Source organism: Orbicella faveolata, unplaced genomic scaffold, assembly GCF_042242905.1.
Source record: "Orbicella faveolata isolate gen_17 unplaced genomic scaffold, um_ofav_v1 contig_1, whole genome shotgun sequence".
NCBI lineage: Eukaryota > Metazoa > Cnidaria > Anthozoa > Scleractinia > Merulinidae > Orbicella > Orbicella faveolata.
The window spans coordinates 12,478,089-12,505,221 of NW_028301536.1; the positions used below are offsets into that span (position 1 = coordinate 12,478,089).

The 27,133-nt window shown below is 40.7% G+C and overlaps 2 protein-coding genes and 1 pseudogene across 3 annotated transcripts; 1 reads left to right on the forward strand and 2 right to left on the reverse strand.

The window, feature by feature from the left end:
• The first annotated feature begins 1,317 nt into the window (after nt 1-1,317).
• Nucleotides 1,318-5,068, forward strand: LOC149118124 (matrilin-3-like; annotated as a pseudogene).
• Nucleotides 5,069-5,269: 201 nt separating this feature from the next.
• LOC149118125 (uncharacterized) lies at nt 5,270-16,175 on the reverse strand. Of its 2 annotated transcripts, XM_089289696.1 has the most exons (4): nt 14,909-16,175; nt 14,019-14,051; nt 12,139-12,462; nt 5,270-9,354 (listed from the first exon to the last, which is right to left on the reverse strand). In XM_089289696.1, exons 1-4 carry the CDS (start codon nt 15,606-15,608, stop codon nt 9,149-9,151), a joined length of 1,263 nt encoding a protein of 420 aa, XP_089145822.1. In that variant the 5' UTR covers nt 15,609-16,175; the 3' UTR covers nt 5,270-9,148. The 2 variants fall into 2 exon arrangements, with proteins under 2 accessions (XP_089145822.1, XP_089145824.1); XM_089289698.1 differs by lacking the exon at nt 14,019-14,051 and having other exon boundaries at nt 14,909-16,173.
• Nucleotides 16,176-16,559: 384 nt separating this feature from the next.
• Nucleotides 16,560-24,827, reverse strand: LOC149118126 (uncharacterized). The gene is made up of 3 exons (XM_089289702.1): nt 23,696-24,827; nt 20,615-20,944; nt 16,560-18,653 (listed from the first exon to the last, which is right to left on the reverse strand). The coding sequence occupies exons 1-3, from the start codon at nt 24,345-24,347 to the stop codon at nt 18,436-18,438; spliced, it is 1,200 nt and encodes a 399-aa protein (XP_089145828.1). The 5' UTR covers nt 24,348-24,827; the 3' UTR covers nt 16,560-18,435.
• Between the last annotated feature and the right edge of the window lie 2,306 nt (nt 24,828-27,133).

Consider the following 27,133-nt stretch of genomic DNA (forward strand, 5'->3'; position numbering starts at 1 on the left):
ACTATAGCATGTGATTACTAAACTACATCTGAGTGGGGTTTTAAGGCAATAACATTGATAAGATGCGAACAAATGTATTTTTATTTAGAGACATGTGCCGAACCGTGAAACCCTTCCAAATATAATATTTCACGGGTTGAAATGATAGTCGAATACCAGTGAAATCTAAAATCAGTAAGCGCGAATCAGTTTCTGGGTGATTCGTCTTCGAGTGATTCGAGTCCTATATGGACCTTCCGCCGGGACGAAAAATAGCGGCCGTTGCTCAGAGCTCGAGGTGGCCGTTGTACAGAGGTGGCTGTTAGTGGAGGTTCGACTGAATTACAAAAACTAATTGGAATCTTCTTCAGCATCGCAGCTTGTACTGACGTAGTTTCAGCACCGCCTAGAAATTACTTATTTCCTTCTAAATGACCATAATAATTTTTGTTTCCACATGAATTGGACCTCATACCGTTCCCGGGGGGGGGACTCCCATATAAAATGGACGGGGATGCTCGTCGGAAATTTTGAATTTAACCCCTAAAAGAGACCAATCTGGGCGTGGCCGAAGCTTATACAGACCCCTAAAAGAGACCAGTTTATAATACAGACAAATAAAAAGTACAATGACTTTTAATGATGGCAAAGACCTTATCATCGAATACTTTTGCCTACAAGTAGTTTATAAAAGTGTTGTCATAAGTCTTCAGCGCATCATATTCGATCATTTGGTGGAACAGCAAACTTTAAAATGTAAAAATTGTTAAAAAGAACTGTAACTGCAGAATATCCTTGAAGCACGATTTCGGAATTAAAGAGTGAACTCTCGAAACTTGGTATTAGGACAAGAATAGTATAGCAAGCAAAGCATGTGGATATTTTTAGCAGTGATCAAATAACCGTTCTGTGTAAGCCGCCGAGTTTCGTATTACACTCTTGTAAAACAATAGACAAAGACATTTTGTTACAGTGTACTTTATTGTTTATATGAACCGAGTAAATATAAAGAATCAAAATTCTTTCTTTTTTGTTATTTCTTCGCGTGCAACCCTAAACGAGACCTTGACGGCTAAAAATAATAACATTTTGCCCAGAACACCCTAAGCGAGACCAAAATCCGAAATTTACACCCCTAAGCGAGACGACGAGCATCCCCGTCCATTTCATATCGGAGTCCCCCCCCCGGGATACCGTTATTGAAACTTCGTTTGTGGCATTCCTGTTCACTGAGCTGAAGATTTAGTGAAAAATAACACAAAATCTGTGTTTAATATTGAAGAGAAATAACAAATTGACGTCCGTTTTTCATGCGTCTGTGCGGTTATTGATCATGAATTGCGGCATATCATTTTCAGAGTAGCTGTGGATCCGCAGATTGAGGTGTAAAAGTTTAACATAGCGTTCAAGACAAGGTCCGCTCTTTTCTGCACCTTGCAAAAATAGCTTCGTAGAAGCCAGAGAAATAATATGATCCATGGAAGGAAGGAAACGAAATATTGCGGCATATCATTAAATTGTAATAAATTGACATCCTTAAAGCCGGCCTCTTTCGAGAATAGTTCAGGGGCCCTTTTCTCGGTCCCGAATAGTTTTTGCACCCGAAAAGCCATAGCAAAATCTCAAACCTTATGATTACAAAGGTGTTTTATTCACATATTCTTAATATGAACAGAGGTTCCCTTCATACAAGAAGTTTCAGGCGTATACACTTCTCCGTTTTTAGATACAAATGAACTAAAAATTGCTGTACAGGCCCAAAAAGTTTCCGGGGCTTTCGTGAAACGGGCCCCGGGTCCGGTGACTTTGCACAGCATCCCTAATCCTGTTAAGGGAGAATTAGAAAATTACCAGCGATCATGTCAACTGACATGAGAATAATTTTCATGACTAACAGAACAAAGCATGAGGTGTAAAAAGCTAAGCATAAACGCTCAAGACACTGTCAGCTCCGTTCCACAATGTGCAAAATAGTTTCGTAGAAGCTAGACTACGAGTAGTCCCTCTTTCGCTAGGATTTCGCGCGGCCATTTTTTTCTCGCAGTTTTCTTTCGCGTCACGCACGACGGACTAAGAGAAAGAGAGACTACTCGTAGTCTACGTAGAAGCCAGAAATATAATATGACGGCCATGGAAGGAAGGAAGCGAAATATCGCCGCATATTATTAAATTTTCCTGATTGTAACATATTAACATCTTTCTATCCGGCATCCTTCGAGAAAATAAAGAAATATACTATCGAACCTTTAGTTTCACTATTTTCGGAGAGGGGCCGGGGGTGGGTTGGGCTCGCTACTTTCGGAGGGTCGCTGCTTTCGGTGTTTATCAGCGGTCACAATTTTTTTGATGTTACTTTCGGGGGGTCGCTACTTACGGGGAGTGGTTACTCTCGGAAGTCTACAATCCCAATTGACAGAAGGCAGATAAGTGCGGACTATTTACAAGCGTGGAGGAGGAGTTGAACTCGGGACTTCCGAGAACAACACCAGCTGTTGGTCAAAACTTCAACCCGCGACCTACGGATTTCAAGTCCGGCGCCCTAGAGTACGAGTAATCCCTCTTTCGCTTAGTCCGTCGATTTTCTTCCGCGTCATGCACAACGGACTAAGCGAAAGAGGGAAACCACTCGGCCACGGCGCCCTAATTAACCACTCGGCTGAGTGGTTCAGGTCCGGTAACTTTCCGCAACATCCTTAAGTTTGTGTCAAGGGACTTCTAGACTTAGAAGATTATCAGCGATCGTGTCAACTGACATGAGAACAATTTTCATAACCAACAGAACAAAGCTAAGCATCGCGCTCAAGACATTGTCAAGCCCGTCAGGCGGACGAAGCCCTCGGTCAAATACTTCAAATTGATGCAAGAACTTAGTTAAAGAGTCCTCGCAACCGCTCTCTTCTATTTTTTGCAAAAATACGGCTCCGTAAAAGTCACAGAAACCTCTATGGAAATTAAACTAACAACAACAACAATTCTTTATTTACACACGATTTAGTTCAAAGCAATAGGTTTGCTTGTAGGGTCGTGTTTCCCGAACCAAACCAAGACAATATGACATCCATGGAAGGAAGGAAGCGAAATATTGCGGTATACGTAATACCAAACCTGCCAAACTATTGACATCCTTCCGGCCGACATCTTTCAAAGATTAGTTCAGGTCCTGTTCTACCAGCAAAATGTCTCTATAAATGAGCACATTTCCTGACGATTTTAAACTCCGAAAGTTTACAGCCGAGAACGGTGATCAAGACTTGGAAATGTCAGGATTTTGTATCCGCTTTGCCTCCGTGATGTGCCTGCTTGTGATCCTTACAGGACCAAGTTCTACACTCTTCTGGCGACCAGCTAACCCAACTTACCCAAGCGATCCACAGGATCCTTATCATCAGGGTAACGTTTTCATGTTTTATTATTGACAAAAATCAATCATCTGATTTTTCTTCACCGGCCGCAGTTCGAAAAAGCTACCTCATTTGTATTTCTGATCGTTTGCCCGTGGGAATAAGATAATAATGCTTTTCGATAATTGAATCTTAATCTTGATTCAAACTTAACGATAAAAAAGCCCCTTTGAACTGCGGAGGAGAGAGAGCGAAAGGTGTTTCTGTGACGATCATCCTGGTCACTTTTATTTCACAGAATAACCCTACCTTCTTTAATTGCAGCTTTTGAAACTGTTCCCTCTTCCAATGTGACTGCAAAGAAGCTTATGACCAACTTTCTGGGCTATCCGCCGACAGGCGAGTCGGCGCATATTGCCAAACGACGAACGATCACTAAAGATATTGTAATAGTTTTGGATGGCTCTGGGTCCGTTGGCTCTTGCGAATTCAAGAAAGGACAAGAAGCACTTAAACACATGATCGATACACTGCACAATCCCGCGCATAATTCGAAGCACGCGGCGGTTACCTTTTCATCCACCGCAGCTGTCAACTTCAAGTTTTTACCATACTCATCAGCAGCGGGCGAGATAACTAAGATATTATATCCACGAGGGTCAACCAACACCCAAACCGGACTGGCAGAAGCAAAGAAACTGTTTGAGGACACTAACTCCGGTTCTCTTTGGATTATTTTCATATTTTACGTTTTTAGGTTCTCGAGAGGGTCTCCGGATTATTTTTTAATATTTTGGTCCGTACAAACCGAAGAGAACTCTCTGAAAACGCCTTCGAGTCAGTTATTCGGGTCAGAAGATAAATTCCGCAACCATGATACTGTCATTAATACTGACTTACAGAGAAAAAATAAGTGGATTAACAAGATAGACCGCTTTAAAAGTAGAGCAAAGTTAAGTCGATTTAAATAACTTTTAAGACTAAAAGGTGAGGTAATAATGAAAAGCAAATATTTTCTCTGTATTGCATTGCTTCACAACACTGGTTACATGTGCCTGAGTAAACGCTTTTTTTTGTTTATTTTTTCGTGTGTAAGGTCGCCGTCTCTTCCCAACAAGAAGTCTGGTTTTCCTTGTCACCAATGGTAAATCAAACGTCCAAAGGCACTTGACCGTACCAAAAGCCAATGCACTGAAAACTAGTGGTGTGGAGATCTATGTGTTTGCTGTTGGAAGCTACATTGTCGAAATAGACGAGACTAGGTTGCCTCCTATCCGCCACAAAATTATCTGTTTAGAGTGAAAGATGAGGCGGGATTCTGGAATGTTATTCAATTGATAGTGCAGCAGGTTTCTCCGGATAAATACCATATCGTCAATTATGACCTTCCCTGCCAGGAGATCAAAAAGACTTCAAGGTTATGTTAGTTCAGAGCTCTGAACATTCTTGTTTTAATTGCTGAGCGTAGAAGCTGAGAACTGTAGTGGCTGCACTTTTAATCTGTGTAGGAACAGATCTGTGGATTGCATCTCCAAACGCTTTAGACCGAGTCGCTTTTTATGCTGTGCTTTAAACTGACCCAGACTGCATATGGAGATTAGTACAATGTAAGCCACAGGGATTGGGGCTTTTAGGCAGATAGGCGAAAAAATATTTGAAACTTTGAATAAATCGGTTGATCTTCTTTTTTTTCTTTAATAAAATAGTTTTCTATTGGTCAAGATAGGAAAACTTTGACCTTCAAAGCTTCTCTGACGAGTATGTTTTTTTGCCTAGTTCTCAGGCCTCGATGTTTCGCCTCGGTCAATCGTTTTCGGGTCACGTGGGCCGACTCCGATTCCTCACCGAAATCAATTGAGTGTGAAGGCCCGGGATAAAGCCGTACAGGAACTAGGCAACAGAGGTTTAGCAGCTCTCGTGAGCTTGTAATTCTTTTGTTTGTTAGCCGCTTTTATTGTTTTGGGGCTAGAGGCATTGTTTCTGTTGTTCGTTCTATTGTCCTCTTTAAGGATAGCAAACCAATCATGTGAGACCTTACGAGATCTGCTACATCACCCTTTTCAAAGACCTCCCCTTTCTGTATGAAATCAGGTTGTCTAATCGTCAATGATTCCACTGTGGTAATGGCCAATTCGCAAGTTTCCGCTCCTTTGGCCACCACATTTGCATCTGATTTCGTGTTTTTGTTAATAGATCAGTTTACAGTTGTCTGTTCTGTGACCTGGCCTTTGAATGGCAGCGAGGCTGGAGGTGACCTTGTTTTGATAAAGACCTCACTGTTCCTGTTGTGTAAATCAAGTTGTTCTTATGCTAACTAGGTGGCATTTACATGAGAAAAGCAGAGAGGTCTGTATCAAAGCAAGATCACCTCCAGCCTCGCTTGCGGTCATAGGTCAGGTAACTGAGCGCAGAGCTGTATGCTGCCGCAGTGAGTGAGCCTGAAGCGAACAAACGAGATTAGACTATATCGGAAAAGTCCACCACTTTTCGTGCAAAACGCAAGGAGTTGTGGCTATGCGCGAATGGAAGAATTGAGATGCGCTGTTTTCCATGTGCTTTCTTCGATCGATGAAAGCAGAGATGAAAGCTATCGGGAACAAGAGGTGCATCAGTCCATAATATCCAACAAAATACTATCCGTTTGTAAAATTAGTTGAATGAAAAATTTGAAAGCGAAGCAAGCGAATTTGCTGAATGAAATTACAATCAAGTAGAATTCAAGGAACGGCTATCAAATGAAAGAGATATAACCTTGGTCAGAAAGTTTGAAAAGCGTTCAAGTTCGAGTCATGGAGAAGAGCCGAATAATTGTGCACTTACACATTGCCATTGTAATAATGCTGCGGAAAACTTTGATCGCCATGTGACACAGACGTTGTGCCAAAATTATTCTCGACTAGATCTCTTTCAGGATTCCCTTGCTTTGAAAGCCTTGGCATTTCGAGCTGTATGTGTGGAGCTCATTGTTGGCCAGATTCAGAGTCAGGGACAGAAACTATCCTAGCGTCAGATTCATTTTCAGAATCTCCGAGACCACCCTGATGGTTTTTCGTGGCTGGTAAAGAACCGGGCTTACTTCGATTCAGCTCAAAACACTCAACTTCTTGAGGTGCTTTTCGCAAGGACATCGGAATTGTTGGCGCTAGCTGTCGTTGATTCTGTCGTCCTCGTCGGCCAAAAAAGAGACCGGGATAAAACTAGGTCGTCCTCTGTAGCTGTGCGGGATTTTTGCTCTCGGCCGATTCGAGCTAGCTTAAGTCGAACAGTTTCCTCATCTGCTCATTGGAAATTGGTTTCTTATGGACTACGCCGGCAATGATGCCTGTTTTCCTGAGGCCTGTTACAAATGTTCTAATAATTTATTTGCCTGGTCAGAGATGGTGAAAAACGGTTTGTTGTGTGGCGGCGAGCGAAGGAAATGATCAATGGTGGCTCTAATGGACTGAACTTGCAATACGTGCCATCTTTCTTCCTCGCAGGCGTGTAAAAACACTTCAAACAAACATTCAGTTCTTCTTTTGATATTTCTTATATCGGTTTCGAAAATTTGGTGCCACCAGAACTAGCAAGCCATTCCGTTAAGGTAAACATTGTTTTTGTGACATAATCTTCATGAACGCGTAAAATCTCGACGGTGAGATTTAATTTTGCAACTTTCAAGGGAAACTTAACATATACGTACCGTTAAATAAGCTAATCTCGAATTTTGTGGCTTTTTTGTTGTTACTGGGACGACATTGTCTATAATTTCTGGTATTTCTTCTGTAGATAGCTCACCGAATCTGCTTTTTTTCATCCATTTTTTTTGTCGACGAAACTTGGCTTCCCGCGAAAAAGTTTATGCCAAGCGACATTTACTGCATTCATTTCCATATAAGGTCAAACGTAGGTATAATGGTTGGTAACCGAGATCCAGTGAGCCAATCAGAAAGCTAGAATTGCATTATCCGAGGCTGAGAATTATAGTTTTTATTATTGAGTAATTATGTACGCGCAGATGTTTAGAACAAGCAATATTCCGAAATTCACTGTCGGTCTATTTTGAGATTGGTGTCTTTTTGCTAATTCGTTGGAGTAGTCTGTCGTTCGTCGCCAGTTGTGTAACCTGCCCAAGAAGCATGCCGTGTTATTTGGGAATCCAAACTCTAGGCTATGTTTATAATGAATCCTGCAAAGAAAGGTTCTAAAAGATATATATTTTTTGTGGAGGTCACACTTCTCTATCATGATGACAGTCAAGCCACAGGTGCATTTGATGAAAAGAAAATACTACTATAATAATTGCAATATTATAAAAAAGACAAGACAAATCTCATGAAATGATGAAAAGCCTTTCGAAACAGCATGACTGCTGCGAATACCCTCCAAATAACAGTACAAATATACAGCGATATTGTACAGTTATTTGTACAGTAGAAAACCTGTTTGCCGGACAGGTCGGCGCCCGCACGCAAAACTTTCACACTCTCCCTCTTCCACTGATAAATTTATTGACTACAGCAGTTGAATAATAAATCTCTTATTAGATGTTTTGGTGTGTAGTATCGGTTTTTATTATATAGACACGAGTGTTTTACTGGAAAATACACCGCTCGCAAAATTCATACGAAACCACATCCGCGACTCGAGTGGCGTATTTTCCATAATGGAAATATCGATGATTTCACTGATATCAAGTTTGTCTCTTAAATTGTACTTAATTTCGTTGATGTATCATCGAAACATCTTCGGATCTGCCTCGAAAGTCCTCGGCAATCTTCGGTAATCTTCGGAAATTTTCCAAAAATGTTCGACAACGTTCGTGTGATCTTCGAACAAGTTTTGGAAAATTTGCGGAAATCTTCTGAACGTGGTCGGAAATATTCGGAAAATCGTCAAAAACGCCGTCATCAGTATGTCTATATAATAAAAGGAACATCACACGTTAGCTCGAAGATATGAATTTTATGTTCTCGTGGCAAGAACAATATCTCACTTGTTCGCTGCGCTCACTCGTGAGATATTGTTCTTGCCACTCGAACATAAAATTCATATCTTCTCGCCACCGTGTAATATCCTCTGTATATTTTTACTCGTTTGTGTTTTGATCCGCCCTACGGGCTCGTCAAAATACGGCACAACTCGTAAAAATATACAGCGATACTACACACCAAAACGTCTAATGAAATATATATCTGTCCGATTTTCCAAAATCATGCCCGCGGATTTGAACCCCTCCATTCCGTTAGCTTGTGATTTTTTATTTTTTTTATGAGGGGGGAGGGGGAGGGGGGCTTTCCTAATTGCAGCAGCTTGTAGAGCTTACCTAGCATGAAATGTAGAGAACTTCTTGCTGCTGTCTATTCTTTAATATTATTTAGCGCTACCCACTCCCCTGCCTTTTTTTAATTACTGAGCCCAGGCTACACTCGTCTGAATTTCAGTTCGCGCGGTGACCCTGACAAGGAGCCGACCGATTAGCGTTCTATAACTGCGCACTGTCTAAAGAAAGTCCATTATCGTACATGAGAGGGCCCTGAGATGTACTAAAACGGGACGTCATTTAGCCCCGTAATATTAGGCCGTTTGCACCGTGGCGATACAGTTGTGCTTGCTTTAGACAGCAAAGAGCTTTAGCCACATCAGTTTAGGACTTAGACGTGCAATGGACTAGACATTTCTTGCTGCTGTTGGCGTTATTTGGTCTGAACTTTGATGTAGCTAAAGACTTCCAAACAAGACACAGGCTGTATCTGCCAGAGATCTTTCCAGCTGACATCATGGGTTTACCTCAATACCTTTGTTCATATACAAGTTCAGTCGGCAGTCAACTGAAAACTTGACGAAAATTAGAAGAAGTGATATAACAGACCAGTAAGTCCAAAGAAAAACGACAACCAGGTCAGAGAGGTGTTAAATGTTATTCTACCAACTTTAAACCCACAACGCCTGTCCTTAGCGTAAGAAATAAACAGAGCGATGTTACTGCGATCCCTGAACGGATGGCCTTCATTCCAATCATCAGATGTGATGCAGTTGATTCTCTCGTAGATTCCTTCAAACATGAAGAAAGCAATCAATAATTGAATCAGATGTCACTTTGTACTTTGTTTTTGTTAGTTTGTTTGTTTTTTGCTTGCGATTGATAAAAGTAAGTAATAAAACTACTGGGCAATATACTTCGGGACACTAGCCGGTCAAATACTTAAAGAATATTCGACCGGCAGTAGAGTAATCTGATAGGTTAATCTTAGTTATTGGCCTTTTGAGCTACCTTTTTGGTGGTGTAATAGAGTTATCTCCTGGGACGACGTGAGGCAAAATATGATGATTTGTCTAGATTTTGACCAGATTTATTTAAACGTCGGTCCATGGAGGCACTGAAAACACTGTTGATGTCAAGTTCACAGAAACTGAGACTGTTTCAAGTAACCGCGCAGGAGAGCCAAACCTGAGAAGACCCCAAGAGGGTAGAAAAGATGGAAATTCCCCATCACCCACCTTTTTCACCTTTCCAATTTTTCTTTTGTTACCTCATTGCCTCATGACAATTTTTATCGTTGCTCCCTGTTATATATTCTTTCGTTCATACTAGATATGAGAATTTCGCGATAACTCAAAGCAATACCACGATTATTTATTTACTCCCAACACTGTCTGCTGGTTGCTACGAACTGACGCTTTTTTTCAGGTCCAATCTCGAATGAGTCGAGATCACTAAATAAAATAAATGTGATCACGAACGCATCCGCAGAGACTTAGTCTCATTCATTCGGAAGTATTTATAATTTTGTAAATACCGAAGATAGTCTAAATGGCTTTAACTGATGCTGAGAAACCACGAATTTTATAATAGAGATCTGGAAAATCTACTGATAGCTGAGAAATGGTGTGAAATCCCTTCATCCATACCCTCATGAGAGCATGAACTCTTTACCACTCTGCATTGTTTTATCATACACCATTGGTTTTTCCTTGTATACATTTGTTAAAGTGCACCTAACCCCCAAATTTTTTTTCGCTAAAACGAATCTAGACTTTATTTGAAGCATTTGGGCGAAGAAATTTTTGAATTTGGTTGAATCCTCGATTTTCCATGCCCTTTCAAAGTCGCGCTTGAAGTGTTTCACGACCGCGTTTTAGGGAGTCAGGGGCGGCGGTACCTGAGACGTCTACCCAGGAACCAAACACAATAGCACCCCAGTCAACTCTCTGTATTTGCTCGAGACAATGGAACACAAAACTAATCGTTTCGATGTATTTTGGGACTAAAATGTCCAGGATTTGTCTCAGAATCATTTCTTTTTCGTCACTGGAGTCAGAGTTAAGTTTCGATTCGGAAGACTCCGAAATAAACTTCGATCGAGCACGTTCGACAACTGTGAACTCACTGCTTAGAGCTTTGAGAGCAATTTACAATATTTCAAGCGACGAAGGGGAAGACTTCTTTGCGGACGAGCTGCTTGTATATTAGGCATGGAAAGCTAGATACGAAGTGGAGGAGCAGGCAAACGAAAAGCAGGAAAGAAAACTCAAGGACTGCTTTGGATGGTAATTTCGTCAACTAAACATAAGATTCCCACGCGTGTTTATAGCCCGTTTACATTTGTCCTTAGCGAGAATGTATTTTGTCAGGGTGTGATTGTTCTGTTAAATACAGTTTGTGTTTTACATTCAGTTGAATGCTTCATGTTTATAAGAGCGACGTACGTGTTGCAGTTTTCGAGACTTGATGACCTCCAAAACATTGGCTTCGATCGATTGAAAATCGTATTGTTTGGACCTGTATTTTTGAAGCTGCGGAAAGCAAGGCGGAAGGAAACATTTCATACAATTACCGATTTCACATTGTCACACGTTTTAAGTCGTAACTCCAAATAACCAATGTAAATTGTTCTCAAAGTTTGCAGTGAAATTCGTCGGATAAGCGAAAAGGATGTGTTCCCTAAGCGGTCCGCAGATAATGTTACGCGATCATATTTTCGACGCTATTGCACAGAATCTTTGTCGCACTGCTGATTTCCAAACCTTCGAAAAACTCTGTGAGTCTAACAATTTTGTTATCATGTAATTCTAAAGGATTAATCTTCGACTTTCATCTAAATCGAAAGAGAAATAAGTGTTGGTTAGCGGCGTACAGTTGCGATCTATTTACATATCAGTATAACGCTTCTTGATCATGATCGGATCACACAACTTTGCCGATTATGTTATAAATACCGCGGGATTGGAAGATATAGGTTGTCGGTAGTATTTCTACAAATTGCTGGTTAGCTTTAAGTACAAAATTTATGAAAATAAAGTTCGAAAGTCTGCGGAACAAATTCCAGTGAGAGTTCTTCAATGGTTCTCACAGATTCAATTCGCTTGTTTCGGTTCGACAAAATCAACCATCGTTTACGTCTTTATTGCACCATTAGCCGATCATCGTCAGTAAATTGTACAGTATATCTTTCTTTAAATCTGGAATATTGCTGCAACAGCCGATAGCACCTCTGGAAGGCGTTTCTGCGCACTTTTCGAATGTGTATTGCACCACCCTGAAGGAAATGAGAGGACGTGAGATATCCAACCTTCCTGGGTAGACGTCACAAGAGCCGCTCGACCCATTCTTCTCAAACTCGGTCGTGAAACAAAATGGCGGTGTTTTGGGACTATTTTCGAGATTTCGTCGGGGCACAGAAAATCGAGGATTTAACGGAATCCAAAAATTTTTTCGCAGAACTAATTCAAATAACAAGTAGATTCGTTTTAGCGAAAAAAAATTTTGGGGGTTAGGTGCACTTTAATAGTTGCGTCTGTAGTGCTTTTTCTCAGCGGTCTTACAGTATTTTCTTACCTGTGCAACTGCTGGTAATTCTAGCGGCGAACATACAAGGAAGAAGAAACAGATAGAGTTGGCGTAGGAAGAACAAGCCGAGATGCACTAGGTTTATCGTTGCAGTACCATATTTGTTCCTCGAAAGCAATTCTTTGGATATGTAGATGACAGATAAAACAACGGCTACTCCGTAAGTAAACCAGTGCACCACGAACCACACGCCGTAAGCTGACACTGTATTGAAAACAACTGTACACAGCTCTTCGTGAATTCTTATTACGTCATCCAGGGTTCTATTCTGATCGTCCCGGATACGTCTGAAGGCGTCTTGTGCAATAGTACCTGGAATATATATCTAATTAGACATCGTTTATCGTTTGGCATCACACCGATGTTTAAGCTTCGTAAGTGTGACCAGTTTTGAGTTGTAAATTTTTTTAATTAGCTACTCAGAGACTAAACGCATTTTCGTTGACACATTGAATCTGTTACTACCCGCCAGTGAAAGTGTGGATGACCCTAAAAGCATCTTTTGCAAGGGTACTCGAAGAATGTATAATATCAAAAGCAAATGAACAGACAAGTTGTGGCAGTTCACTGGAATAACCTCAAAAGAACAAGCGAACATTGAAAAGACCAGAAAATCAGTAACACCCAACGAAGTGACTAATAACAGATATTTTGCAGCCGTTGCCTTAAATTACAATAGCTGATGGGTTATTTGCGATCATTAGTCCTTTTTTTGAGTTGATATCTTAATTTAACGTTCACGAATTAAAAATAAGCAGAGTGACACTCCTATAACCACGTGACCATAGTTCAATCAGAGGGAGCTAAAAATAACTATTACATCATTCCGATGATTACATGCATGGGTAGGTTCTCTTATTGTCATGTCTGCAGAACACACCAGAAGGTACGTTTTAATTTACGACAAGAAAAAAAAAAACGTCATGCGATACTCCGCACCGAAGGAAGCGTTGCTCACTCCCTCGCGGAGCAAGGAATGTTTATTGGCTCTGTAAAACTTGTTTCGCACCTTTGGTGCGGGTAGGAGCCCATGTGTTCATGTACCTCTGCCTTCTGGTGCCATAACGTCTCTGCCCAGGCTCTCTTTCGTTCACTGAGTCGTTATCATTTTATCTAACGGACCGTTCTGATCGCGTATCTGGTTTCTTACCATTAGTAAAACGCGTAACGGCGTAACGGATAACGGCGTAACGAGAAACCGCGTAACGGGATTTTTTTCCTTTTTTTTGTTTATTTCTTTCGTTTTGTTTAGTTTTGTTTTGTTTTTTTCCGATGCTGTGGTTAATTATTTTAAAACCAAAAAAACTCTAAAAAAATACAAAGAAAGGTAAATTAAAACATGACCCGCGCTGTTCTTGTTATGAAAGAAAAAGAAAACAAAATATATATCAAGTATTTACACGTGTGAAATCTACTTTTAACCACAGGGAATGGAGGAGCCAAATTTGGCCTAGTCAATTATTATTTGTTGGATTTTATCTTAGTCCCCTTCTGGTTTCTTCGGATGTCTCATGTCACACAACGCTAAACCCCCAAATATCTTGGCGCTTTTGTCACGTTGTCCGGTCTTTCGTTACCTGCGGTCAAACACAGAGTATCTACAAAATAAACTTGCTACCCGCTGGGTTTAACCGTTATTGCTTGTTTACAGAGACAAAAAGATCCGATAAAGCCAAAAGATCCGACGCACTGTAGGATTTAGCATGCAAGTATCTACATTAAAAAAAAATACCATTTCATCGCCATCGCTACATTCAAAGTGATTTTATTTAAAGGCTCTTTCGATAGCGACCACTATTAATAGGCGTTAAAGGTGAGCTACATTTTTAATAGAAAATGTAATGTACCAGTATTAAACTTTCACTTACCAGAAAGCCTTCTCTCCCCAAGGAAAATGACTTCTGCAGAAAATCGTAAACGCAAGTTGTTATAAGAATAGGGCGCCGGTCGAAAAATTACTCAGAATTACTGAAACCTGCAACCACACTAAACAAATTGTAACTGTAAAGATCGAGAAGCAAGAAAGGAAACTAAGGTGACTGAAAATGAAAGTCGAAAACTGGCCACCATCATTCTCCTCCATGACCGACCTCCTCGAAGCGTGAGAAAGTGCGCCCGCGGAGAAAAGTGCCTCCAGAAATGCGATAAATTTGGCCAAAGGGCGGGAAAAACACAGCCAAACACGAATAATAATGTTCACATTTTTTTTTTCACTTGGAAAAACAAAGAAAGAAAAAAAGGCAAACAGACAAAAAAAAAATCAGCAACAACAACAACAAAAAAACCAAACAAACAGGGAAAAAAATCCCGTTACGCGGTTTCTTGTTACGCCGTTACGCCGTTACGCCGTTACCCGCGTTTTACTAACAACCGCTTACCATTTGTCAGAATAAACCGGGTGGGATGACCTTTGGAATAATAGAAGGCTTTTTTCCAAAATCAGCAAAACAGACAAACCAACCTAATAACACAGCGCTTTCCAATTGCAGTTCGATTTCCCGTTTTTGTTTTTGGCTGATAAGAGACTAGAAACTCGAAAATGTAGCAAATGGAAACGAAATTTTCGAAAATTTCCACCGTTCCGTTCCGAACGGAAAAAGAGGACTATTTCTGTAGGTAGCCTAACGATTTCCCAACGGATTTCCCGGAAAATTACCGTTCCATTTGACTTTCAACCGAAATTTCCAGATTTTTTGGCTTAATGGTAAGCACCCTTACACTCTACAATTAAAAACTGCTCTGTAAGAACACAACTCACCAAGTGTAAAGGAACTGACGGCAAACACGTGACAAGTAGTTATTGCGGTCCACTGCGCCAAAATCTGCATACCCACTACTGTAGCAAGAATGTCGAAGGACAAATTTCGTGGCTGACTCCATATGATGGCGTAAAACATAGCCACTGATGTTAAATGGAGCACTGTTATAATAACAAATGCAAAATACAAGCACCAGACATTCGGTGTCTCGAGGTCTTCCTTCAGTGATTCGGAGGGTGCTACTAGCACCGAATCCTTGCGTCGGGCTACAATGAAACAACCTATGAAAAGGACATACGAAACCACAGCTGCGAGAGAAACTATAGTGTACATAGCATTGGCAATCTGACGGTCGTCTTTATGGTGAGAAGGCTTTTTAGAATCCGTGGAGTTTTGTAAGAAGCTGCAATCAAACCCGGGACATCCTAACACAACATAGAAATGGTAAAAGGCTTGACAAACGCAAATAGCGGTGACTAGCACGCGAGGAATGAAGTTCCACGCCTGATGACTCCATAATCCAAGCGAAAAGAAGGAAACTTTGAAGATATTTAACACAAATCCATTGCATTTATCGACATCGTGTTGCTCTCGGCCAAGCCGGAAGTACACATAAGTTGGTGGCGGAGGAATGAGATGTTGTTCTTCATCATTTGCTAGCCCATTATTACCTTCCATGACCTCATCTTGTCTAGCCATCTCCGCATTTTCATGTTAGGACCAAAAATTTAACGTATTCTTTTAACCACTTAACGTCCATTTAACGGAAACATACACGTAAATAATTGGAAATTAACTTCCTTTGCATTTATTTCTGACTCAAGTTATTTTCATTTTCACTTTCTATAATCTCGTGCGCGTGCGCGGTGAAAGAACAGGAAAATTATTCAGTCACGCAGTCAAATATCAAATAAGATCTATTTACTATAACCAGATCTTCCACGTTACGTCTGCCTAAATAATAACCTCTTATACTAACCGAGCGGCGGTACCTACTGATTGCAGTCGAGGAGCCAATATTCCCCAGTAAGGGTCTAGAAAGCAACGTTAGTGAACAGTTTATTACGTGGAACTCGGACCATGCTTGCTTTAAATTTACCGGTTTTCAAACCAATAACTACACGGCTTATGACGGTTTCCTTGTGGCAAAATCCCGACCAAGAAAGAACCAATGGAAACGATTGGATTTTCCTCAATTAAGACTGCTTTGCCATGTAGCAAAGTACTTCTTAATAACATTTCTAGCTTGCGTGGCAGTCGTAAATTTGGGAAAGGGGAGAGGATGGGGTGGGGGGGGGGGGGGGGGCGAGGCTCGATTTTCGCCGCTCTGTCGCGTTCAGTCTGGGAATTCGAGACTAAGGTGGAGGGGCTGGGGGTGGGGGCAAAACATGAAAAACTCTCCCACCTCCTGAATGCCATCCCCATCCTCCCCCCTTGTCTCCCCCATTTTATACTCTGTCGGGTTATTTGCAATCATAAATGTAACTGAACATGAACGTCAGTGGTGGATTATCGTCCGTTTTTGGGCTGGCCGGTGAAAATCTAATTGAACTCACATTTGTAATTGGACACAGGTTTTAATGAACACACATGCTGCGTTAGAGAGTCACTTGTATTTGTAAAGAAGGAACCAATCAGATTCAACACAAATTCAATTAATTATAACACAATATAAATTTATACAAATTCACTGACTAAAGACTGGTTTCCATATATGTCTGGATTTATGAAAACCGTGCTAATTTCAACACAACCAGCCTGACACTTTTCCAAGAAAATACACAGGCCTTTCACTCGATCAACCACAGGCACTCTGTCAACACACAGCCTACTCACCCACCTTGCTTGTGTCTGGCTGGCTGGCTGCCAGCCCCTAAGACTGCAGGGCATTGCCGGCCAAGGCTGTCCTGCAAAGAAAATGAGCAGTTTTAACTGAGGAAAGTGCCTCTCTCTGTGACCCACCCCACCCCCCTCGGGTTAGCTCCTGGCAGCCCCGCTTGGTATCAGGGGGTAGCCAGGTCCTAGGGCTATCTTCCCACACCCTCCTTGACGGAAGCTTCCCTGGATTTTCAAGCGCCGCAAAGGCCTCCCTGCCGGCTATGGCCGGCAGGCAGGCGCGAAAGTTTTGCCCCAAATTTGACACGGTTTTCATAAATTCAGACATATATATAATCGCTTCAATCGCTACAGAACAAGTTGAGTGATCCTTACAACACCTGCTCGATCACCAGTTTTCCATATGATTGCCACGATCGCTATAACCAGAACATGAAAATGCCCAAGAGGACCTGGATCAAACGATGACGCAGTGCTTTCTGGTATATTTATCACTGCAGCTATCACTTTAATCTCCGAAGAGTTATTTCAATAGATCGCCATGTAACTGAAGTCTACACCAGCGATCGTTACGACTCGCTGAAAAATTATTTTCTTTGATCGCAGCGAGTGCTGAACTCTTTTCAGTGATCTTGGCGATCCACGCAGCGATCATATAGAAACCAGCTTTTAGGGCACATAGCTAGACTGGAACGGTTTAATCTTTAGAAACCAGGCAAGGGCCCTCTCTCCTTCGCAGAGGCCCAAAGGGTTTTTTTCGGTTGAGGAGATTCCGCTGAATGCAATGAGCGGAGGCGTGTTTTTGCGCATGCATTCATCTCGCACAGCCGCTTTAATTTCTATTAATAACGAACGTTTCGAACCTCTGCGGAGGAGAAACTGTACAGCAATGCTCTCAAGATGTCCGCTCAGAATTGTCTTTTTTGTCTTTTCACATTTTTTCCCCTGCTCAAAACCTGGCAAAGTACAAAAGGCGGTTATGTGCGCTCATGCAACTAACCAATTATGTAATTTTAGAAAACAGTCCTATAAGAAAATACGCGCGCCGATTGGTTAAAAATCATGTCTCTATTTAAGAAATAGAAAACATGTACCGTGTTTCCATCGAGTTTTAGTAGAATTCTACTAGTATACTAATGCAAATGCTGTAATCTGATTGGCTGAGCCATTGAACACTCAGCCATTAGTGTGGAGTGGCTGGGGGTCGCCTAGGAAATGTCGACGTTTTTTTTCGTTTTTCCGAAGTTTTGGAGGGAAATTTGATGCAAATGGATAATTAAATTCCCGAGAAGTCTAAACGAAGGACATTTACGGTTTCTTGACTTTTAAAAAAGTTGAAATTATTGAAAATACCTTCGTCCTCATCAACTATCACCTCATAGAAATCTCGAGCTCATAATCTAATTGTTAAATAGAAATACGATTTTTAACCAATCAGCGCGTGTATTTTCTTAGGGCTGTTTTCTAATTAACAATTAGATTATGAGCTCGAGGTTTCTATCAGGCATAGAAACCCTTGATGGATTTCCTGCTACTAACAAAATCTCGCAGGGCCTTCTTGGTCCTTAGCATCTTTTAAATTCAAACTGGCGGCTTTTTTAATTAACTGGAAATGATGTTTCGTTTACAGATTTTTCAATTTGCAACTTAAAGTTTCCTGACAACCCTAGCTGTCTTTTTCTCGATCGTGTTAGTTTTTTAATTGCAAAAAGTGAAACAGCAAAGCAGTCAGTCCAAGAAGAAAGGAAACCCAGGTCAGAGCAGTGTCAAACGTGATTCTACAAACTTTAAACCCACAACGCCTGTCCTTAGCGTAAGAAATAAACAGAGCGATGTTACGGCGATCTCTGAACGGATGGCCTTCATTCCAGTCATCAGATGTGGTGCAGTTGATTCTCTCGTAGATTCCTTTGAAAAAGAAGGGAAAAGGCAATAGTATTGAAGAAGCCAAATATACCAGGTACCGGCTCATCCACAGTCGTTCATGTAAAGTAATTTGAGACGGCCAGAGATAAGAATATATAAAGACACGGGCATTAGAATTTTAAGGATCTTCGAAGCGGTTTATGTCAGCCTACTGTTTGCAATAGACCGCTTGCATAAATGCTGCCCAAATTTAAATAACAATACTTTATTCTTAGCGTCGTACTTATCTTTCCAGACAAAGGATTTTGCACATGAATGTGAGGCTTAGGATGTAGTAAAGAATAGACCAATTTCGATACATTAAAATTCAGCCTAAAACAATAGACCCCAGTACGAGGCTCTGGGGAATAACTACAGAGTTTGTGGGGTTTATTCCCCAGAGCCTCGTGCTGAGGTCTATTGTGTTAGGCTGAATTTTAATATATCGAAATTGGTCTATTGGTTCGTGCTTAGCGTGCATATATTGGGAATTTTGGAAAGCAAGAGAGAAGCGAAAGAGTTGCTCGAGGCGATAGCCGAGAGTAACTATAGCTTCTTGAGTGCTCTCCAAACCTCCCAAGTGTATCCATAACTCGATATACGCACAGCTAAAAGCATGAACCAATTCTTCTATAACATGGCGACAAAAACTTGGGGGTTCTCGCGATACACGGTGAAGGAAAACAAAGGTCATTAGAATCAGTTGAGTAACAGTTGAACGAAAACGCTTAACCTGGTTTTTAAAATTGTCAATGAAAAATTCGCTTCTTGGAATTAATTGAAATGAAAATGTAGACAAACAAAGTCAAAATACTCAAGCTTAAGTAAACAGGTAAAGGTCAAAGGCTCGAAGTAGGGTTTGGATTGTGCAGAATAATCTTCACATTGCCGAAACAAAAGGAACTTGCACTAAACTCGACGGAAATTTTGCAGCTAAACTGAAACTGCACACTTCATATTATATACGCACGGCCGTGCGTATATAGAGATTTCGTTCATGATGGCTCAACAGGAATTAGGCAGGTTATAAAAAAGTATTAGTATATTTACGATCCTAATGACCTTTGTTTTCCTTCACCATACATTGTGAGAACTTTGTAGGTAATCACAAATGAAACATGTTTTAGCGCCATGTTATAAAAGTTGTTGTTGTTGTTGTTGTTGTTGTCGCCATGTTATAAAAGAATTGGTTCATGCTTTTAGCTGTGCCCATATCGAGTTATGGATGCACGTGGAAAGTTCGTAGAACACTCAAGAGGCTAGAGTTGCTCTCGGCTATCGCCTCGAGCAACTCTTTCGCTTCTTTCGTGCTCTCCAAACCGCCTTTCGGCGTGCGTCCATAATTCGATATACGCACGCTAGGCATGAACCAATTCTTTAATAGTAATAAATAAATTTTCAGATGAATGACTTCAATCTTCCAAGTTTAGCCAGCGCAGCTTGGTGCGAAAAACTAACGGAGAAATACTTTGGATGAAAACATAAACACCACTTACTGGTCGTAAATGATTAAAAATTATTGGACGAGCTTGAGTAAAATATCGTTATTTGTCAAGGGCGAGCAGATCAATTATTTGCCAAAGCCGAAGGCTAAGGCAGATAACTGATCTGCAAATACATTGACAAATCACGATATTTTGCGATAATGATAAATCGAGTCCAATAATTGTTTTATCATTCGATCACCATGTTTGTTTTGATATTTACATCACTCTCGTCAGCTCAGGGAGGCGACCTGCCATTTTTCGCACAAGAGTGCGGTTACAATTACCCATGAGCAGAATATTATTTACGGCAAAACACATTTAGACGTAATTGCGCATGAGCAGACCATTTTTTGTAGGCAGTCATTGCAGGTCACGCGGTGGCCTCTCGGCCAGTGAAAAGGAAGACAAAATGTAACGAATGATAATATAAATTATTACTTTCTCATTGTTAATTGTTGTCTACATAACATCTCTTACCAGCACAGCTACTTGTGATCCTGGCCGCACAGAAACAGGGGAATACAAACAGGTATAGAAATCGAAGACCAACCAAGACTAAAGCGAGGAAGACCAGATACATCGATGGAGTTTGATGCTTGACACTCAAGGTAACTTCTTCTGACAAAAGTATGACGGTAACAACGACGCCTGCTCCATAAGTAAACCAGTGTAGCACAAACCAAACGCTGTAAGCTGATACTGTATTGAAAACAACTGTACACAGGTGTTCATGAATTCTTATCACGTCATCAAGGGTTCCATTCTCAACATCCCGGATTAGCCTGAAGGCGTCTTGTGCAATAGTACCTGGAATAAATTTTTACAGTAATACAGACATCATTTATCGTTTGGCATCATGCCGATGTTGACGCTACGTAGGTATGGCCAGGTTTGAGTTGTAAATGCATTTTCTTTGATACTTTGAGCCTGCTACTACCAACCAGTGAACGTACATTCATGCAGGTATATATTAACAAAAACATGCCCGCATTGATCCAAAGACAGTCCCACCAGCCAGAAGTCATCTGACCACTCCCTTGGCTAGGAGATTGGCCCCTCACGCATGCACGTGGCATGGACCACTCCAGCAGGGTGCCATGTGAACACAAAACCCTCAAACAAGGTGCAACAACTGAGTAAAATACCCAGGAACACAGTCAATATCAAGGTTATTTAACACTTAATCTAGTATTGATAGAGATATCTTTTTGGTACATGGTAGTATTTCATTGTGACTAGTTTTATTCATTTTTTTTTCTGTTTGTGCTGCTGACCTAATAAATTATTTATATTTTGTTGTAATACTGAGGCTGTCTCAGTTCAAAACCAATTTTGCAGATTTTGGAAATCTTTACAATCTTACTACACCACACGACAAAATTAGGTGGGAAAGTTGTAAAACTATTTTTGATAACAATACGTTTTGAATGTAACTGAATTAAGTATACCATACACGGACCCAGATGATCCACAGCCAGTTTTTGCGCTATACGATGAGTGGGATCTGGGTAGGATATAACGCGATCGGCCTCCCGCCTTTCTCCATCCTTGTCCCTCTAACCCTGTAGGGCCTTGAGGACGTATGAAAACACCAAATCCAGAAACGGGAACGAAAACGAAAACGGAACCGGAATATAACTGACAAGATTGAAAAATTCTACGTGCTTTTAATTTGTAGCTCAGTGTTTCATGTATTTCCATTAGAGAGAAAGGCAGCAGCAGTCCCAAGTTGCATCATTCACACGTAATGGAAATTCTCAAAGAAAAAGTTTGTCCCGGACGAAAAAAGCAACATTAAGAAAATGAATAAAACATATGGAAATGAAAAGTTTTACAAGAGCAGTTGTCAGTAACACCCTCAAAATATCTCCAATTTGTGGTTTCAGTTCCATTTTCGGTTCTCGTTCCGGTTTCGTTTCCGGATTCTGGATTCCAGATTCCCTATTTTCCATACGCCTTTCTCCCTATAGATATCGGAGAGCAATGACCAGTAATTATTTGCTCGAAGCTTTATTCAAGAGCGAAGGCTAGAGAAAGAATGAAATGGCCTGACTTCGTGATGCATATCAAATTCATTGTGACGTTTGCCATACAGAGTATCGCGTGACCCTAACATCCGGTAATTTTAAAATTGCTCCAAAAACACGCTACTTTGAGTGGAATATTGCTTCTCTTTCCCGAAGTAGTATTTCTTTCTCAAATGTACCACCAGAAATAAGTTGAAAAATATGTAACCTACTATCGATAATAAACTGGAGAGATTTTGTCGCGATTTAGGCATGGCATTTTTAACACTTTCTTACGTGGGTTTGATGTAAATTCATAAAAGCGTCACCGGCCGGGAAACCACTGCACCGAGGAAAACTGGGCTTGTTCGACAGCGCATACTTGGAATAATAAATGTACCGCCAAATTTAAACACGGGAATAAATTTGCTGCATTTTGATATGTAATTCGTGGGGGTTGGCATCAATTACGGCATAGCAAAATAACTTCGAAAATCTTCTATCTTGTTTTCTTTGTTGTATTTGCGTGTTGCACGGCGGTGACCACAGTAGGCGAAATTCAGCCAGCAGAATATCCCTTCGTATACTTACGAGATCAACAAGTAAGTAAACTTATAAATATTTATTATAGTTTTTTTCGAACATTCTATCGTTAAAATTTCCTCTCTCAATGTAACTTCCTGTTGCCTGACCAAGTTCAGTGTCGAACACATCCTGTTCTGATGTGAAGTTTATATGAAATAATTCATATATGAACTGCGGCTGTAGATGAGAGTGCGATGCGATGATCATTCTTCACTCTCACCTACAGCCGCAGTTCATATATGAATTATTTCATATAAACTTCACATCATTTCACTCCTCACGGGAAGATATGAACTCAATTAATTGACCTCGCTCCCAATGTGTTGCTTCATAGCTCAATTGGTAGAGCATCGCACCGGTATCGCGGAGGTCACGGGTTCGAATCCCGTTGAAGCCCTGATTTTTTCAGGCTTCTTCTTTCCAATTGCTTAAATTGGAAAATTAACTGCGATGATCATTCTTCACTCACATCCTGTTCTACTGGCAACTCTATTCTGAACTCCTACTGTCCGGGTACTTGTTTCCTGCCAGACCACAGTTTTCGCTTAATCGCGCTATATAAATTGCCGTCAAACATTTACTTTCTGCTTTCTAACGTTTCTTCGCCTGGAACATTACTTTTTTCGAGGCGGACAAATGGTAACTGATCACTGTCGATTTGAAATCACGCCACTCATCAAATTCATTTCCATGGTCGACATGAATCTTCATGCATTTTTTGTCCTTGTCCACCTCGGTCACTTCAATATCGTAGAGGTTATTGTACTTTTTGGCTTTTTTTTTTTGTAGCACAAGGCTTTCGTTGCTCAACTTTGTCAACAAAACTCTTTGGTGGTTGCGATTCTACTTTTGGGCGAGCCGCCATCTTGAATTTTGGTCACACCGAGCAAGCGCAATAGTGCCACCTTCATGTAAGAGTCACCAATTTTGTGGGCAATGAGTTTGATATGTAAATAAAGTAACTTACTGAGTGTAAAGGAACTGACAGCGAAGACATGACAAGTGGTGACTGATGCCCAATGAGCCAAGTACTGTACTGTAAAAGCCGCTTCACCAGAGACACTGGTGGGTTCTACTTTGAGAGAAAGGACCCACGAGCTTAAAAAAGAAATAATAATGAAAACAAAAGCGAGAAATAACAAGAGGATGTCCGTTCTTTGAATATCCAGCATCATCGTTTCAGATGGAGATACCAAGGCCGAGTCTTTACGCCTAGCTGCGATAAAACAACCAGTGAAAACAATATAAGAGAGAAGACCGGCAAGAGAAACTGATAATGTAAAACATATATCAGGCGTAGTAACATCTCGACGGGAAATTCTGTTGAAATTGAAGATCCAAAAAACGGTTGGAAAAATACAAATTGCGCTGAATAGAACGCGAGGAATGTAGTTCCATGTTTGATGTCCCCACAATCCAAGCGAGCAGAAGGCAACTTTAAAAACAGACAGGACGAATGCAGTGAATCTATTAGCCTGCTGTGGTTCTCTGCCAGGCCGGAAGTGTAAGTAAGTTGCTGATGACTCGGGCCGAAGAAGTGGTTCTGTTTCATTCTGAGTTTCACTCAGTTCATCAAACCTTTGGTCTTCCATTTTGGACAAAATGGTGTCGATGTTCATATCCTTTCAGCGTTTAAGTCATTCGGTGGAAGTATAAATCGTGATTCTTAATATTCCCGGAACCTGCGTTTCGTTTTCAAACGGCGTATAATAACGTGATAGATCACGCATGCATTCTAAGGGCTATCCGACAAGGAAATTGTAACGTAAAGAGAGTCGTGACGTTACCCCTTTTTAGTGAACATTATCGCAAACTATCTTGTGAAACCGGTTAGAGGGTAAATTTAAAAATTCCCTGAAAATGTTTGACGCAACTATTATTAAACACGCAACACTGGAAGTTCCAGAGTGTGAGGCGTTTAGCCTATTTATGACTAGAGCAATCTTCAATTGAGAACCAAAACGGTCACTTAGCAATTTAGACTACTCGGCCAATCTCAAAGCGCAGTAAAACCAAAACCAAAACCAAAACCAAAGTAATTGCTTGATAACTTTTTACACTCAATGTTGAAAACCGCTCAATAGTCAGGTCACGCTAGGTGATAATTGGACCGTGAAATAATAATAATAAAAATAGATAAATAAACTGATAACTTTATAGGGTAAACACAATTACTGGTTTCTCAGTAGTTTACATTGTGGCCCTTCTAGATAAACAAAACAAATGTATTGTAAATAAACAGAAACGTGTTAAAAACTAGTGGGAGGCAGACCAGTTGCCGGCTATTTACAAGACGTGGAGGAGTTGAATTCGAGACCACCGCCGCCTCCACTTGACAATAAAAGAACCCAAGACCTAAAATTGCTAAAAACGTCACAGGAATATTCACCGAGTAGAAATCTGCTATATAGATATTGAGCACTGAGAGAACGTAACATACATTGTATCCCGGGGTGACTTACCGTTAAACAATCGTCGGAAATTTTGAAAGCAATCCGTAAAAGGTACCTGTACGATTGTTTTATGGACGTATCAGTTCTTTCTTACAAACCGTTCCTTTCGCACTTTTTACCAGCTTACTATCCTAGCCAAAAGGTATTGGAATGTCTTTGGTCATCAGTTCATTTCATGTTTAAACCAACTAATCAACTTGAAAGATTGAAGAGCATGAGAGAAGCTATCGTAAATGCTATAGTTGCTCTTGGCTGCGTCCCGAGCAACTCTTACGCTTCTCTCGTGCTCTCCAAACTTTCCACTAACTCTTACTTATAACAAGGGAAATAAGCAATCCTGTAACAGTCAATTAATTACATTTTTAACAAGCTGCTAGCAGATTATTAACTAACTTATTGATGTGCGGATAATTTTAGCTCCGTCATTTTTTTTATTTTTTTATTTTTTTATTTACAACTGAACACAATATACATACCAAAAAACTGCGCATAACTTCCGGTGGATTTTTAGAATTTTCTGGCAAACAAAATAACTTTATGGAAAAAAAAAAATTAAAACAGTCTTCGAATCAGATCGTTTTGTTAAAGCCAGGGCGTCACTTACGTGTTGTCAAACATAGCTAACGGAGGTAAACTGTGTGAGTGGTTTTCCTGTAAGACGGAGGTTAGAAAAAATGAAATAGCAAAGCCGTTAATGCGAAGAAAAAGGAAAGCCAGGCTAAAGAAGTGTTAAACGTGATCCTGCCAACTTTGAACCCACAACCCGTGTCCTTAGCGTAGGAAACGAACAGATCGATGTTACGGCGATCCCTGAACGGGTGGCCTTCATTCTAGTCATCAGATGAAGTGCAGTTGATTCTCTCGTAGATTCCTTAAAAAACGAACAAAAGGAAACTATAAAATAACACAATGTTACAGGAGCCTATGTGCCAGAGATACGGTTGTTAGATTTGTTTAAAGAAAAACCCGAATTCAAGCTTTTAGACAAAATTAATCTAGGGAAAACTTTTCAAAGACAGTATACTGACACATCTACTCTGTTCGTTTAATATGGGAGGCTTCACTGAAAATTCTCCTCATATTCAAGTAATATTAAACATTTTGGTGGTCTGTATTGGTGCTGTAGTTGAGTGGTATATAGTCCTAAACCCTTCATACTCCCTTGCCAGCGGATGTTTTCGGAAAGGAAGCCAGCGTTGAATTTGTCAAAATCATAGTCCAAGAATGTTAACCAATCAAATATCATGTGTCTCAGAGTCACTTTTCCTCGCGCCAAACAACCACTGGCTATGAGCAAGAGAGGATGATCACTTGCTAAGAGGGACGGACGAATGCGTTTCTGTCGGTGGAGTGCTTTGGGGGCTAGGTAAAATAAATAATAAATTATATTATCATTGGATACATTTTTTTCTTCCTTTTCATTGGCCGAGAGCCAACCACAATGCCTGCAAATTAATGCCCACAAATAATGGTCTGCTTATAGGTAGTACCGTCTAAATGTGTTTTGCTGCAGATAATATTCTGCTCATGCGTAATTGTAATAACTTAACATCCTTACGGCCGGCCTCCTTCGAGAATAGTTCAGGGGCCCGTTTCTCGAAGGTCTGAAAAGTTTTTGCATCTGGCCGGAAAGCCGTAGCAAAATCTCAAACCTTATGATTACAGAGCTGTTTTATTCACGTATTCTTAATCTGAACAGAGGTTCTCTTCATACAAGAAGTTTCAGGCGTATACACTTCTCCGTTTTTAGATACAGATGAACTAAAAATGGTTTTACGGGCCCGAAAAGTTTCCGGGGCTTTAGTGAAACGGATCCCGGGTCCGGTGACTTTGCGCAGCATCCCTAATCCTGTTAAGGGAGAATTAGAAAATTACCAGCGACCGTGTCAACTGACATGAGAATAATTTTCATGACTAACAGAACAAGGTATGAGGTGTAAAAAGCTAAGCAT

Bases quoted from the DNA above. Each gene is read 5' to 3' on its own strand.
- LOC149118125 (XM_089289696.1), bottom strand. From the start codon at position 15,608: ATGGCTAGACAAGATGAGGTCATGGAAGGTAATAATGGGCTAGCAAAT. The intron at 12,463-14,018 runs GTAAGTGAAAGT...TATATATTCCAG, and splicing joins TGGGGAGAGAAGGCTTTCTG to GTACTATTGCACAAGACGCC. The intron at 9,355-12,138 runs GTAAGAAAATAC...TCATGTTTGAAG, and splicing joins AATTACCAGCAGTTGCACAG to GAATCTACGAGAGAATCAAC.
- LOC149118126 (XM_089289702.1), bottom strand. From the start codon at position 24,347: ATGAACATCGACACCATTTTGTCCAAAATGGAAGACCAAAGGTTTGAT. The intron at 20,945-23,695 runs GTAAGTTACTTT...AATTTATTCCAG, and splicing joins TGTCAGTTCCTTTACACTCA to GTACTATTGCACAAGACGCC. The intron at 18,654-20,614 runs GTAAGAGATGTT...TCTTTTTCAAAG, and splicing joins GATCACAAGTAGCTGTGCTG to GAATCTACGAGAGAATCAAC.